Source organism: Marmota monax, unplaced genomic scaffold (genome assembly GCF_021218885.2).
Source record: "Marmota monax isolate L192 unplaced genomic scaffold, Marmota_monax_Labrador192_F-V1.1 WCK01_AAM20220418_F8-fsc00616, whole genome shotgun sequence".
NCBI classification, from domain to species: Eukaryota; Metazoa; Chordata; class Mammalia; order Rodentia; family Sciuridae; genus Marmota; species Marmota monax.
Window position 1 is genome coordinate 185,160 of NW_026693475.1, and position 16,016 is coordinate 201,175.

At 39.2% G+C, this 16,016-nt stretch overlaps 1 protein-coding gene across 2 annotated transcripts in view; it reads right to left on the reverse strand.

The window, feature by feature from the left end:
* LOC124101929 (uncharacterized) overlaps positions 1-16,016 on the reverse strand; it is a 43,156-nt gene that overhangs the window by 16,542 nt on the left and 10,598 nt on the right. Inside the window, exons 5-11 of one of the 2 annotated variants that reach the window (XM_046458151.2) lie at positions 15,589-15,785; positions 12,136-12,286; positions 10,142-10,371; positions 9,639-9,690; positions 8,816-8,946; positions 7,546-7,594; positions 6,571-6,746 (exon numbers count right to left, since the gene is read on the reverse strand). In XM_046458151.2, the coding sequence (XP_046314107.1) occupies positions 6,571-6,746; positions 7,546-7,594; positions 8,816-8,946; positions 9,639-9,690; positions 10,142-10,371; positions 12,136-12,275 (778 nt within the window). In that variant the 5' untranslated portion in view covers positions 12,276-12,286; positions 15,589-15,785. Of the gene's footprint in view, positions 1-6,570; positions 6,747-7,545; positions 7,595-8,815; positions 8,947-9,638; positions 9,691-10,141; positions 10,372-11,990; positions 12,287-15,588; positions 15,786-16,016 lie in introns of those variants that run through there. The other variant, XM_046458149.2, reaches the window with a different exon arrangement.

Here is a 16,016-nt window from a genome sequence, read left to right on the forward strand (position 1 = left end):
GGCAATAATACCACTAGAGATCTAGGCAGAGCTTTTAGTCAGAAAGAGATTATCAAAGTTAAGCAAAATCATAGTAGAAGGAAAACTATATGAAAGTAGAGAACCGGGGAAGAATCATCCCTGGAATATTTTAAATCTCACCATGACTGACTTATTTTATATACAGGCATTATTACTAATAGAACTACTGTATATGCCTAATATATAATGGATACATCTGATGAACAGAAAATTATGAACATTTACATGTGGGATTGTATAATATCAATATTCTGGCCACTACAAGTCAGAAATAATTTAGAAACCTGAGGAAAAAAAAAAAGAGATGTTTGAAAAGCAGATGCTCAAAAATTCCCTGTGAGACACCACAACACTATCACCCAACTGAGCCTGTAGGCTGAGTCTTGACTGGGATTGTGGGAGCATCCAGTAGAGTCCAGCAGGAAGAAAAGATGGTGATCCTCCTCAAGTTATTACATGTGCTTCAAGAGCTACACAACAGTGACACACACTGAGCCCATGCCAGGGAATGCTCCACATGAGGGACAGGTGTTTCTTCTCTTGCATGACCCTCAGAGGTTTGTAATGAGGGCTAGGGTGCCCACATCTGTCAGATGAGTGTGGCACCTGACATGAGAACCAGAGGCTCCAGAAGCTGATATTGAGGGAGACAGAGAATCAAGATGAACACAACCCAGATTAAGGGGGCAGGAGGGACTGAAACTCAGTCTTCACATCTGAGCAGAATTGAGTCCTTGTGAGGACACTGGCTAAATGGCTATGGAGACAGATGAATGGAGAGGATGGACTCAGTGTGGAATCATCAAGGAGACAATTTGTGCACTTTCTGTGTGAAGGTGTCACATTAATTCAAAGAGAGGAGGAAAGGTGAAAAGTGAGCTGGATATGTCAGGACACAGACTTGTGGGCCCAGGATTTATACTATTACTGAAAAATTGCTCTATATCAAATGAAAATATCTTTTGTGAAATTATATTTATCAAATCACCAGAAGTTATCTGAGGATTTGAGATTACAGAGTCAAAGCTTTCAGTAAAAAAAAAAAATTATTTTTATTGAACTGGTACTATGGAAATTATTTTAACTAATAAACCATGAAAGAGATATAAGCACCTAAGATATCCACTTGGTCAAGGCCAGCCCAGGACCTGAGAGTGTATTTAACCCTAGGCCCCAGGCTCCAGCTCACATCACTATGTCAGAGAATGGCAGCTTTAAGTCTGACCCAGAGAACATGAAGAGGCCCACCATCTCTGCCACCCACAATATTCTGACAACCAACACGTGGATCAGAGCTTACAAATTACCTTTCCTTTCCTACCTGGGAAGAGCATGCACTGTTTTCCAGGGTCAGTGTTGGCTACACAGCTATTGATAGCAGAGGAAAGGCTCAGCCTGGCTCCACCATCACCACAGATTAACTGGTGATCCAACATTGTCCCCTGACAACTACTCATTTGGGCATTTACATCCAGGTGTACATCTGAGGCTTGCATCTCTGACACACTGGGGCTCACATGCCCACTCAAAGGCCATTGGAGACACATAAAAGGAGAAGAGGGCTCAATAACTATCCCAGTTCTTTCTTTCTTTAGTACCTCCCCCCAGAATGCCCATTTCTTATGTCCCTGTCTGTTGGGGAAACCAGCTTGTGACTCAGGTACAGTGACAGAGATCATGAGTGTGATGGATATGTCACCTTTGGTTTCTGTGCCTAGATGCTAAGAAGGCCAGAATCAATAAATGGGATGGCAAACTGTAAAGCTTCTTCACAGTAAAGGAAACAATTAATAATGTGAAGAGAGAGCCTACAGAATGGGAAAAGATTTTTACCACCTGCACCTCAGACAAGAGCATTCAATCCTCAGGATATATTAAGAACTCAAAAAACTAAAAACCCAAAAGAAAAAAAAAAACATTAAATAACCCAATAAATAAATGGGCAAAGGACTGAACATGCACCTCACAGCCAAAAAAATACTAATGGCCAAAAGATACATGAACAACTCTTTATCATCTCTAGCAATTAGAAAAATGCAAATTAAAACTACACAGAGATTCCATCTCACTTGAATTAGAATGGCAATTATAAAAAATTCAAGTAACAATAAATGTTGGTGGGGAATGGGGTGAGAAAGGTACTCTCATACATTTTGGGTAGGACTGAAAATTAGAGCAGCCACTATGGAAAGCAGTATGAAGATTCCTTAGAAAACTTGGAATGAAACCACCATTTGACATCATCAACAGATGAATGGATAAAGAAAATGTAATGTATATAGAGAATGGAATATTACTCAGCCATTGAGAAAAATAAAACAATGGTATTTGCCAGTAAATTGATGGAACTGGAGATATCATGCTAAGTGAAATAAGCAAATCCCAAACACCAAAGGCTATATGTTGTGACTTGTAGATGCTAATCGGAAACAAGGGAGGTTGGGGAAGGGAATAATAGAAATCTACTGTACTGGACAAAGGAAAATAAAGGGATGGGAGGGGAGAGAGAAACAGGAAAGACAATAGAATTAACTGGACCTAACTAGCCTTAACTAGCCTTGTATTTGAATACATAACCAGGGTAAATTCACATCATAAACAAAAAGAGCGGGTTCATCGACAGGATAAGTTATACTCTACTAATGTGTAATTTGCATAATACATTCTACTGTCATATGTTACTAAACAAGAACAACAACAACAAAGGCAGGTGTCCAGAAAAGAGTGTCCCTGAAGAAAAATCATCCACTTAAGATGGCTTTGAAGAAAAAAAATGAGTTCAAGGCTATTTTCTCAGTATTATTAAACTCCATCACTGTTTGTAGAGAGGACATTCTATTGAGACTCAATGACGTGATTGAAATAAAAAGATTTATTGATCTCTCTCCCCAGGGAGGAAAGATCATGGAAAGAATCTAGGATACCATGGAAAGGGGTGTCGAGTGGTTGTATAACATTCCTACTTATGCGACCCTCTCTGCATTTCGGAAGCCTATGATTCCTTGTGGCCTATGTACCACCTACAATCCATACACATATACAGTCTGTTGCCACCTGGAGGCTGTTAGCAGCTATAAGCAATGCAGCAGAGGAGCTGGCTCCTTATTGTAAATCAATTGTATGAAACTGTGGAGAGATATCGGGTCCATAATCCTTATATTTTCCACATGCTACAGAGGCAAATTGGACATTCCTCCTGATATAATTGAGTTCTATGTCCCTAGGGAAATGAATAGATTTCCAGTCAGAAGTTGAACTGACTGGAGGTTTCCAGCAGCCTCATGTCAATCCAGGTCAGGCTCAGGAAGAACTGGGTACAACAGGGTCTGCTGCCCACTACTGTGTTCTCCACACACTCTCCTTGAAAATCCCTCATTCTCACCACGATCTGCTTCAGTTTTCTCAAAATTTCTTCAATCTGACTGTTTGGCTCCATCACCCTGAAAGCACACCTCATCATACTCTCATCACTGGTATCTAGATTCTTCCACTCTCCTCCTCACTACCTTCTCTTGTTGTGAAGTTCCCCAAAGATCAACTCTCCCATCAGGTTCACTTTTGTTAAGATACAGCTGCACAGTGTTACCCATGCTGGCCTCACGCTCCTGGCCATGAGAGAATCTGCTGCTGGGACCACTGAGCCCAGCCTCACTAGCCTTCTCACTCAATGTCCTGCTCTTACCATGTTCCCACTCTGCTTGTGGAAACTGTATTCCTACATCCCCCTGAATAATTCCAACTCCCCATCTTGCATTTGAAGTCCTCATTCCTGGCCCCACAAGGTTATCCAACATCACATCCCAACACTGCCATATGCCATCCTTCCTTGCCAGGCTGTCTCCTCCCTGACTCTCACTCTGCCTCACTGTCTTCCAGCATTCAGGTCTTTGTCTACAGATGCTGCTCCCTGCCTGTCATGTACTGTGTGTCCCCAAGTCTAAGTTCATCCATCATTAATCATCTGTCACTGAAGGCACTCAGTAACATGCATGAGAGATCCTCTGGACCTGAAGGAGAAAGTATCTTAAACCAATATACCTGTTTGTGAAAGCAATGGTGAAACAGAGAAAAAAAGGAGATTAGACCTGGAAGGATTGAAAATGGCCACCGACACAAGAATCTCTTCATGGACTCTTGGCAACGTGGACAGTTTCTTCACAAAGGTCTTGTATGCCATGCTTACTACCAGCCACTCTATCATTACATAATTTTGGTGGGAAGGAGAACTCCTTTTATATGTCCAACCCCTGACATCCTGGCCCATTCCTTTTCATGAAATCCTATTTAGTCTCATTATATTAAAAACAAATCTCCTCCCCTTCAATCTACTTCTTTCAGTTTCTTGAGGCTGGATCCCTCAATCATTGTGTACAATATTTATTTCCACTGGGTCTAAACCTCCAGCCCCTCCTACATATAGTGTCTATTATGAAAAGTGGCCAAATCTGTGAAGTCCCTTGGGAAAGTCTCACCTTCCCACCAGGATATTACATTTAAACTACCTTGAACTCAGACTGAAGGGCTTTGGGGTAATTTAGTCTCAAGGTGGCTGTAGCTCAATGTAGACTCGCTCTCTCTACCACTTCTGTGAATGACTACAGAGCCAGGTCTACCCTCCAGGTCATCTGCAATAAATATTTTAAATTGAGTTAGAATTTTGTCATCTTTTCTGTTGCCTGCTTTTAGCAGGGAGGAACCCTGCTGACATTTTTCAAGGCTCACAGTAGAAGATCCTCTGCAACTATTGGAGCCATTTATCAAACTCTAAAAGTATTGTTACATGCCATTAGTGGGCAAGATTGGAAAGTCCTCAACAAAATATCAAGTTGTAGCTTAGTTATATTCATGTTGTTTCTGCAGGGCTTTCTGTGTACAGAGAATAGGTCTGAGTAGAGAGGTCAGCACCACTACTGTACTTACAGCTGTGTCCTGTTCACAATATTCACATTAGGGTCAGTGAACAGGATGAATATTTGTACAATTAGAATGCTCTTTTTCTTCATTTCAGATTCATGTATAAAGGTGACTGTGTCCAGCTCTATTTGGAGGGAATGGATGAGGCACTGGCTCTTCCCAGGGACAAAGTACACTGATTGATTAATAGCTCAACAACCCATGTGAGAGGCCTTATGAATTCTTTGTTCCAGAGAAGCAATGTCTCTGTTTCTGTTTGAAATTGTCTCAAAAACATTTGTAACATACAGAAATAGGAATGGGTGAACACCCAACCCAGACTCATCTTTGAAAAATCAGGCTGCACAGCAGTAAAAATATGTTGGCTGAGGAGTCAGGCAGACATGGGCCCTGTGTTCCCACCACACACTAGTGGAGATTTAGGGCAGTGACCATGCTGAATCTCAGTGTCCTCAGCACTACTGTAGAGACACCACCAACTGTGGATAGTGTCTCTTGAGGATTTAATGGAGTAGTCTGTATACAGAGATCACTTGGCAGTGGTTACAGTTCACCACATGTATTTTATTTCTGTTTCTGAAATGTTGTGACACTGAGATTAAACCTTTGCATCATTGCACCTCAGTGGAAATTGGAAAAAGAAAAAGATGGTCACACCTGAAAAGGCACTGACTAAAGCAAGGGTTGGGAAATAAATTTAGTCAGTTAATTTTACTATAAAACATTCTGATACAGTGAGACATCATAGACTTCTGCTCTTCTTAAAAACTGATTTAATGAGTAAAGACTCCCAAGGATTTCAAAAGTTTATCTGAGGAAAAGTTGAACTCCACCTTGAATGAGAGGAAAGAAGAATATTTTTTTTCTCTACATACTCTATAAAGCTACTATCACTCAGGGCTCTTGTTCAACAAGAGTGACATTCCTGGAAATTGTGGAGAGAAATGCTCTCTGCTGTCTGAATAACTGGGTCAGTTCCCCATCATGTACACTGGCCATTGACAATTTACATGAGAACATAACTCTCAGACTGAACATATGATTCAACATGTAATCTATGAAGGAAAGAATCATTAGTGCTCCTTTGTGTTGAAACCTACAGCAATGTATGGTGAAACAGAAACAGGAATGATTGATTGAAGGATAGCCTTCTCAGAGGAAGTTGAGAAACTAAGTCAACGCTCAAGAACCATAAGAGACTTCCATATGATTTTTGAATATTCTATCTCATGAAAAGAAGAGAGGAAATCATTAGAAAATAAATGCAATTTCCAAGGACACTGCAGAAGGAATGATTTAACCCCTTTAAAGACTGAGGTCTGACCAATCCCTCCTGGAACAAGTTGCAGTAGTGTCTGTGAGGTGCTTCTAATCCCCTCCTCCTAACTCCAGTCTACCTGCAACTATGGCTGGCACATTGCAGACCAGGGTTAAAAAAAAAAAAAAAAACTGACCTGGCAAGAAAAATAACAAAGCTTCAGATCCACCTGACCTCTACACCTGCTGGGAAACAAAATGGGTCTCCTGGCTCTGCAGGCATATGTCTCAGCCTAGATAGTGGAGTTGAGTGCAGAGAATTTGTGATTTACCAGGGAGACAAGTTGCATTCAACTGAATTAGGATAAAAGTACTCACTGGTTCCATCCACAGTACAGCTGACTTTTGGCTCATGTGATGGGAACACAGAGCTTCTGACAAGTTCTTGTGTGTCACATGAATCAGGATGACCAGAGTACCGAAAATGTTTTTCATCCAGCTGGAGGTCATTCTCTTCCTCTTCCTGCAGGTCACTGCTGAGACTGCTGAGCCAGCTGAGGCAGGGAAGAACAAAAGATGAAATCATGGTGGTTTAGAAGTTACACTCTCCCAGCTGGTCCCGATTTAAAGCTGAAGGGTGGAGTCCCAAACAGGTGCCTCCCTTCAAAAATGACCCAGAAAACGATTTTCATCTCAAGGACATAGTTTAGGTGCCATGGTATGAGAGACAGACCAAGGTCCACCATTGCTCAGTGTACTGATAACAAGATAACAAGCTCAAGAGGAAGAGGGCACAGCTCTGCCTATAAGGTACAGTCACAGAAGGATCACACAATGAGAAGCATAGCAGGGGCCAAGCTTGTGCATAAAGCATGGTGAATTTTAGACACAAGTGTCTGATCAATAGTCTCTTGAATTGAAGAGTCTCAGAGATGTTTTGCCTTCTTTGCACATCCATATTATGACATGATATCATTTTTGTTCTATCTACTTTTCTTGCTATGGAATACCTGTTGATGAGCTCAGGCTAACAGTACAGAAATGATTTTTGGATCTCATCCTGAGTTTGACCTTTACAAAGGGAACATATGATTTATTTAAGATCTAGAAGTGCCCAAGGCTGCTCAGTTCTTCTTGAGCAGACTCACTCTTACAATACCATAAAGAAGACAGAGAACTTTGCTAATGGGTTCCATCATCTTGGATTGAATCAACAACTTCACTGCAATCAGCACTCCTACTGTGCCTTTAAGAAACTTTGACTACATTTGACCTCATGCTCTGTACTTTTAGGATTCCTGCACCCCTTTTGTTTTACCCATTTTTTTCTAGCCCCTGGTCATTCATTGTTACCTGAAATAAAGTGACTCTTCTTTATCATTGTCCTCATTGTCATGGTGTTCTGTAAACATATTCAGAAATGTAGAGGTCATTAAATAACTCTACTTCACTCATTCCAATACAGACACCTCCCTCAGAAAAAGACATAATTTATGTATATATAATTCAGGGAGCAACTAAGGGACTTAACCTGGCAGAACTCACATGTTGAGTTTAAAGAAATGGTCTGGGATGCTATGCTGATCCATCATGCACAACGTCTCTGACTGGGTGGATCATTATTATGGAATGCTCTTCATGTAGTTAGACAAAGTCAAAATGCATTTTGGTCTCCTGATCCCTGGATACTCGTCCAGGTTCTTCTGGATTTCACTAACTGCACCTTCCTTCCTTCCACAAAGCTCATTCCAAGATTTAGTGGCTCTGGGCCCCCTCACAATTCTCAAATAGAACCAGTTTCATTCTCTATGAAGAGGATTAAAATCCTTGAGCCTCATTTTTCTCAATACTAGGGATTTTTTTTTAAGGATCTCAAAGTTGACTTTGGCAGTGTACTAGAAGGAAATTCATATTTCAGAACTTTTCTGGTATAAACCAATATTTCCACCACCTGATTCTAGCATTTTAATGGAAGCAAAATTAACCATTTCAATGTTCTCTCTTTTTTTGTTTTTGGTACCAGCGATTGAACTTAGGAGCACATGACCACTGCACTACATCCCCAGGTCTATTTTGTATTTTATTTAGCGATAGGGTCTGAGTGGTTTACTGCCTTGCTTTTTCCTGAGGCTGGCTTTTTAAATTTTTTTTATTTTTAGTTTTAGGTGGATACACAATATCTTTATTTTTTTATTTTTTTATGGTGGCGAGAGTTGAACCCAGTGCCTCATGCATGCTAGATGACTGTCCTACCACTTGAGCCACATCCCATGCCCTCTGAGTTGGCTTTAAACCCAAGATCCTCCTGCCTCAACCTCCTGAGCAGCTGGGATTATAGGCATGTGCTTGTAATCAAAGGATCAAACATGAGCAAGAACACTGTAGGAGAGATCAGTTGTCCTAGGTTGTAAGAATAAGGTCATGCAGAGCCCTGATATGCACACACATAAATGGTACCTGTGAGTAGGTTACAGTCTCTACAACTTCCCTGCTCTTGTGAGTTCTAGGTTTACCATCATGAATTTGTCACTGGACCCTCAGAAGTATAATTAATAGGAGTGCATTTGTGTTTTAATGGGGTAGTCATGAGCTGCAGTTAGACAAAGGGAGACTTCATGCTCACCCAAGAGATCAGCACTGAAGCAGGGGGGCTGGTGGATATCTGATGATTCAGAGTGACTGGGGCAAGTGTTACAGCCCTCATTCAATACGTCCTGCAGGATTTCTTTCTCCTCCTGTGGGGCTTGTCTCAGACTGGAGGGATAAAGAGTACGATTAAATGAGAGTAGTAAATATGAGTCCCAGTTGGTCTAAATAGAGGCCTAAGGGAGTGGTCACAGAAGGGCAAGAGGGTACTCCTTTCAAAGAGAAAGAAAATGATCCTCATAGGATGTGGGCAGGGTGCACATGTCTTTACGACAGGAGATAGGAAGAGGGGCTCAACCTACTGACTAGAAAAGAGCTGAGGACAGAGACTCCACTCTCCCTGTGTGATACAACCATGAGCCACAGCATACACAGAAAATGGACTTTGTGTGTGTGTGTGTGCGCGCGCACATTTGTATATGTGTGTGTGTATGTGTATTCCCCCCACCCAAGGCTATGACATTCCTGCCAAAAAGTCTTATCAACCAGAAAGAAACCAGATTTATATCTCATACTCAAAGGACCCATACAAGACAGGAGATGTAGATTCTGTGAGGTAAAAAAACATTTAGTTAGTTTGATTACTTCTAGTTGGATACAGACAGGAACCACAGAGAAAAGAAAAACACCTCCTTAAAAGATGGACTTCTTCCATGGTTGAGGAATGCAGTCATACCAGCAGCTTGTGTTTGCCTTTGCATGTGAATTGTGTGGACACTTTGTACCTCTTGGTTTGCTCAACTGGGGACCCTCCTCATATTTAACCCACCCTCTTCCAGGCTCTTAACACTCATTGTTACCTGGGAGCCAGTAATTCCTGTTCTTTTCCACTCTCCTCCTCTGCACCACTCCCTGAAATCAAATTCAGAAATGTCCAGTCAATCAGTGAGTAGTTTCTACATCACTCACTACAAACTCAATGGAGAATCATTATTCCCAGACCTTTACCAACATGGCTGTTATATGTCTGTGGATCTGATATGGTACAACAGAATACTGTTAAAAAAGGTTTGAGCTATTCTTGAGGATGAAAAGGCATTTTCATGTCTCTAGTAGAAATCAGTAACTGGGAATTAACCTATGCCCACCCTACACTTCCCTGTAAACTTAAAGTTGCTATAGTCTTTGTGTTTCATTATTCCATTGTTAGTAAACTGAAGGCAAAATAACAATATCTTTACTTCTGGAAATGATGGATTTCCTTTTGATGAAAGAAAAGAGGAGAAAAAATTTTGGAGAAAATCTTTTTCTCAGAGGGGAAACAGACAATCATACCCCACTTTAGTGACCATCTGCAACTTACGATATTTTTGGAACTGGTTGGCAAGGGTATACAAGGTAGTTTGACATAAGATGAACTTTTCTTCCAGATCACGGAAATTCAGTTTGTGTTCTTGTAGTTCAGCTTGTAGTCCCCGTATGATTTCTTTAAGTTTCATCTGAGGCTCTCCGTCAAGGTTCATTTCAGCCCCCCCATCAGGGGAAGGGCTGAAGAATACTGCCATGTTTGTACAGTAAATGTACAGCCAGGACCTGCAAAGAAGAAACCCAAACATGTCATGGGTTAAAAACAAGTGAATCCAAGAGCTGGCTGCAGTGGCAAACGCCTATAATCTCAGAGGCTCAGAAGGTGAGACAGAAGGATCTAGAGTTAGAAGTCAGCTTGAGTAATGGCAAGGTGCTAAGCCACTCAGTGAGACCCTGTCTCTTAATAAAATACAAAAAAGGGCTGCATATGTGGCTCAGTGTTTGACTGCTTCTGACCCAAATATTTTTTAAAAAATAAAATAACCAGAGGAGAATTCATCAGGACTAAGGGAAGACAGCAGCTGTCATGATTCACTTACTGTTGAGAAACAAGTACTCAGCAGTCCACAACACTTGAAACTCCTTCACCTCTCAAACAAGGATTCACACACCTGAGTCTATAGCATGGACTCAAGACAGAAATGAGGAGGTAGGGCTGAGTGCGCTAGGCAACAGTCTAACAGAATCAGAAGGTAGGAGATGTCATGGAATGTGGGAGCCTCTGCCTTCCAATGGCCTCATGCTGGCTGATCTACTGGTTTCTTCAGAAGGTCACTACAGACGTAGACCGCCACTCACTGGGCAGTCTCAGTACTTGTGTACCCTCATGCCAATGTTACCAACTTTTCTTTGTTCCCCTCTCCAAACACCATATTTCACATTACTCCTAACGGTATATGTTGAGAATCCTCAAAGTAAAAATGGTTTCCCAACAAGTTAAAATTATCTACGGGACTACCCAGTGGTCACCTCATTATTTCCTTAATAATAAAGTGGATCATAAGGCTTTTCCTCAAGGGATCAATGCAAAACTGTCAACATAACATAGTCATAATGTTCTTCTCTGAATATGCAGCCATTATTTCAAAATCCACTAAAAATACAGAACAAAGAGTAAACCATGAGTGTTTGAAATTGTTTTCTGCACTCTATCAATATTATTTTGTTATACTCCATTTTTATTGTGGCCTCTTTTCTCTCACTGGGACATCTGTTGGTGTATAGGACTCTGAAGGAATTCCTCACTTATTACAAAAGTTACAATTGGCTCAGGCAATAGGAACATGGAAAGGAGAATAGAAACATGGAGGGGAGCCATGCTAAGTCTTTGTGAACCCTCAACTGTGGGACGCTCATTGGAAGAAATTTTCCAGATCCCTCTTACTAAGTCCAAAGCAGATAATGTCCAGTGCTGACTCTGCTCTTCATGGCAATCTTCCCTTCACTAGGTCAGGCTACTGGTGTCTGCAATCAATGTTCTCACCTACTGAGAACCATGGCTGAATCTGAAGCACATACGTTAAGCTCTTTTCAGTAAGGATTGGATACCCTTCTTCCTAGCATGCTGCAGGGAAATGAGCCCAGTGCTTTACCTGTCCAAGCTCAGCAAATGCATTCGTTTGCTTTAACTCACTTATAATGTAAGTTCTCTATATACATGGAGATTTTACATTTTATACACATCACAGGGTAAACTGATGAGCAAAGCAGGGGAGTTAGTTTATTCTGCTTCTATCAACACAAGAGTCATAGACTCTCATCCACTTGAATATCAGAAAGCCAGGCTTTTAGCCCCACCTTCCTCCCTTTGGACTGCAAACCTGAAAATTACTTCAATTATTTACCTGCATTTGAAATGAAGTTTGAGTAAAAACAAGAGTTGAACTTTGAGGAATGACGATATTAGTTTGTTCTGAAGTGGATAGAAAATGCTGAGGTCTAGAGAAAACATCACGATAATCTTCGCAAGGAAGAACTTATGTGTCTTACTTATCCTGCCTCTTTCGCCAGCTGGCCAGAGCATACTCAGTATCTACTGATGTCATCAAAATCATCTTCAGACCTTGAGAATATGGATTTCTATGAGCCAAACTGGAGAGCAGGTGTTGGTCTGAGAAGTCATTCATCATTATGCTGGGACCTGTTGGAAACAACCAGTAGGGGGATCAACCTGACTACCAACATTTTTTGATACAGCACTGGCTACACTCACCAATGAGTCCACTATCAATTCTTTCACTTGCTGTTCACAAGAATGACATTTCTATATAAGCTAAGATTATGTTCGATCCATCTCTGTGTTCACAGTTTCCAGTGAGGCCCAAGCACTGAGGCAGGTTACACTCAATGAATGCATAAAAGTGGTTGCATACCACAGTTATTACAATGAAGTCCCTTTACAGTGTCATCTAATATGTAATTAATAAAGGATTTTTTTCTTCTTTCCTACTGTAGGTTACTTTGCTATGTAGGTAAAATAGACATAACACAGAGAATAAGAATGAGTAGAGGAAAAAAGGGAAAGATGGAAATTTCATTAATTTGAACTTACATATGGAAAGGTCATCTATTTTATTTATTCTTTTCTCCCTAACAATAATACTTGCATTGTTGTGGATATTTAGCAACTAAAAATATATATCCTCAAAACTTGACAGAGAAGCAGTAGTCTTTGAAAGCTTAAGAAAACATAGCCAATTTTTCTTCTGCATTTGCTGTCACATAATTAATATTCTCAAGAAGAGGACAAACATAAAGACAGTGGAATGAGATGGACATCATTACCATAAGTACATGTATGAAGACACAAATGGTGTGACTCTACTTTGTGTACAACCATAGATATGAAAATTTGTGCTCTATATGTGGAATATGAGTCATAATGCATTCTGCTGTCATATATAACAAATTAAAATTTAAAAAGTACAAAAAAAGAACGTGAAAGTAAAAAAAAATACTACTGTAAATCTAGGCCCCATCTAAGACTCTTCGATTTCAAGTGGCAACTTATATGACATAATTCTAGCTGAAAGTGCCAATGGTGCCAATCATTTATTAGTCTTCCTTTAACATGCATGGTTTCAGAAAGCAATGGTTCAATGATACACAGACAGATAATTATTAGAGTCCTTATGGGCAAGGAGAATATCTCTACTACAAATCTTCTACTATAATTTGCCTAGGCTTTTCCTTTTGATAAGATACACAATTCTTCCAGCATTTTTCTTCTACTAAACGTTTAATCTCATTTCAGAGCTATAACATAGATACCTCTAAAACATAGATACCTTCACTTTAGATCCACATTGGTTTACTGATAAATACAAGATGTCTGTATTCTAAGTAATATGGGAAGTACTGCCCTTTATCATGATGTCAAGTCAAAGTCAACCCATTTTTGTTAAAAAATTTTGAGGAATAAACTTCCTTTTCATGTGAGTGAAAAATCAAATTCCAAAACAGATAAAGTCTGATGAAATATGCAACATAGCAACGTAACCTCCAATTACTCTTTGAGAACATGCACTTTTATTTCTCCATTTTCTACAACAGGTATACATATCAAAACTCTATTATCAGAATCCAACAGTTAATTCCTTTAAAGGCTATGGAACCAAGAAAAATAAGGTATTAAAATCAGAAGTTCAATTAGAAAATTTAACATGAAAAAATCATAATTTTGAGAATAAGAGATTTAATTAGATTTAATTCTCTAAGATTTAATTAGAATTAATTCTGTACATGTTATTTAATTAAAACAATAGCATGTCAATTACAAAAAAGCATATGTAGTCAGTGTTCATAATAATCAGAAAATTAGTAGACTTAGTAATTTTTAAAATTTTATTCTCAACCTCATTTTTTATTCCTTTAATAAAAGACCTCTATGTTGCCTGAGGACTGCTAATATTTTTAAAGATTGTTTTCTGAGGTTGGAAAAAGGCTTAAATTTTGTTTACTCAAATTCAATTAAAATTTTATTTCTAAGTACTGTAGCACTTACAGACTTAGTTGTGAAGTCTTAAAAACTCAAATTTAACTCCTATATTTATTAGGCACATCATTTTCTACAGTATCTATTGATTTCAAGAAATCCTTATAGTGAAAATGAAATGTTGACAAACACACTCTCTGACACTGATGATCAATGTTGAACATCAGCTAATTGATACTCTTAGTCAGCAATAAATACATATGAGGATTTTTAAAACATCACAGCTACCAAAATAATGAGTGCATTTGACCTTTTTTTAGTTTGCATATACTTTATTTTCATTTCATTCTCACAAAAGTCTTATAAAATAAGTAGAACAGGTAGTTGAAAGTTGAGTTTACCAAATAAACAATCAAGATCCAGATAATTTAAATCCCTCTAGTCACAGGTAGTAAAGTGAGGAGTCCTATATTCAAACCTAGAGTTTCTAATAATGGGACCAGTTGGTCTCAGAGTATGGCACTCAACTAACAGAAGCTTTGTCACATCCCAAATCAGTGAAGTGTAATTTCTCCTTCGTCTGGTTGTCCGTGAAGCAGATTTACACAAATCATGTAATCATGTGGGCCCATGCATTAGTAATGGCCAAATCATTCTACCATTGTTTCTTTTTCTTTTTTTGTAAATATTTATTTTTTTGGTTATACTTGGACACAATATCTTTATTTAATTTATTTATTTATATGTGGTGCTGAGGATCGAACCGAGGGCTTCGCACATTCGAGGCGAGTGCTCTACCACTGTGACACAACCCCAGCCCCTCTACCATCGTTTCTAACCCCATAGTGTCTTTTTTTCAATTTTTTTTAAAGCTGTGTTTTTCTTTTTTTGGTAATCAGGTATTGAACTTTTAATTAATCATTCACATATACTATTGTAACACCAACGTATTGGAAAGGTAATCTGCAGCTTTAACAAAGCATGCTTTGAACAAACAAAATCCAAGTAACTTTTTATTTTTACATTTCTAAGTTATAATGACTGATGATATGCTTTGGAAGCTCCAGACACTACAAACAATACAAGGCTGTGGTATATTCTTTGTTTCTAATTGTGTCTCTTACTTTTTATGTAAAAGCTTAATATTTTGTTACTATTTTGTTTATTAAATTGGCCTCTGTTGTAAAGACAAATTTAATGTTAAGTGGTCTAGTTTGAAGTAAAGCTTTAATAACCATAGAAGTAATAATTAACAGTTTTATTCAAAACATTTTTATGTTAAATTGTTTGTTTTTGATTTGGGAGTACCTGCTTTGAGTGCATAGTGGGTACATTTTCAGGCATATCCAATTTACTTGCCTTTAAGACTTCTTCTACTTTAATACTTAATTTAGAAATGTCATTTAAAATGGTTCTTAAAGATCAAATGCACTCATACTGTCATGTGTAACTGATCAGAACAAAGAAGAATATATTTGAACAAATTAAAAAGCAGAAAGCAAGCTTACCAAAGTTCTGGGGCTGGTGTAAGTAGCAGATGCTCCTCTGCTGTCTGCATGTGTGGAAATTCTGGTTGGTGCGTGGGTCCTGGTCACAGATGCTCGTGTCTTGAAGCCAACAGCAATCCTTGTGTGCACGCAGGCCTGTGTGTGAACACGGACAGCAGCTTCCACTTCGAGGGTCCTGAGGGCCATAGGGCACCTCGCTGGGAGATGTACATCAACGAATGTCATTCAGAGCCCTACCAGATATATGTTCCCCGTGATAAACAAAAACTAAATAATTTACAACTAGAATGCCCACACCACACAACATTCTCAACAAAATATTTCATGAGGATGAATTAAAAAAAAAAAAAAAAAAACAGGAAAGGGAGGCTCTACACTAAATAAATAGTCAACCAAACTAGAAACTAAGTCACATTAATAACCAGATA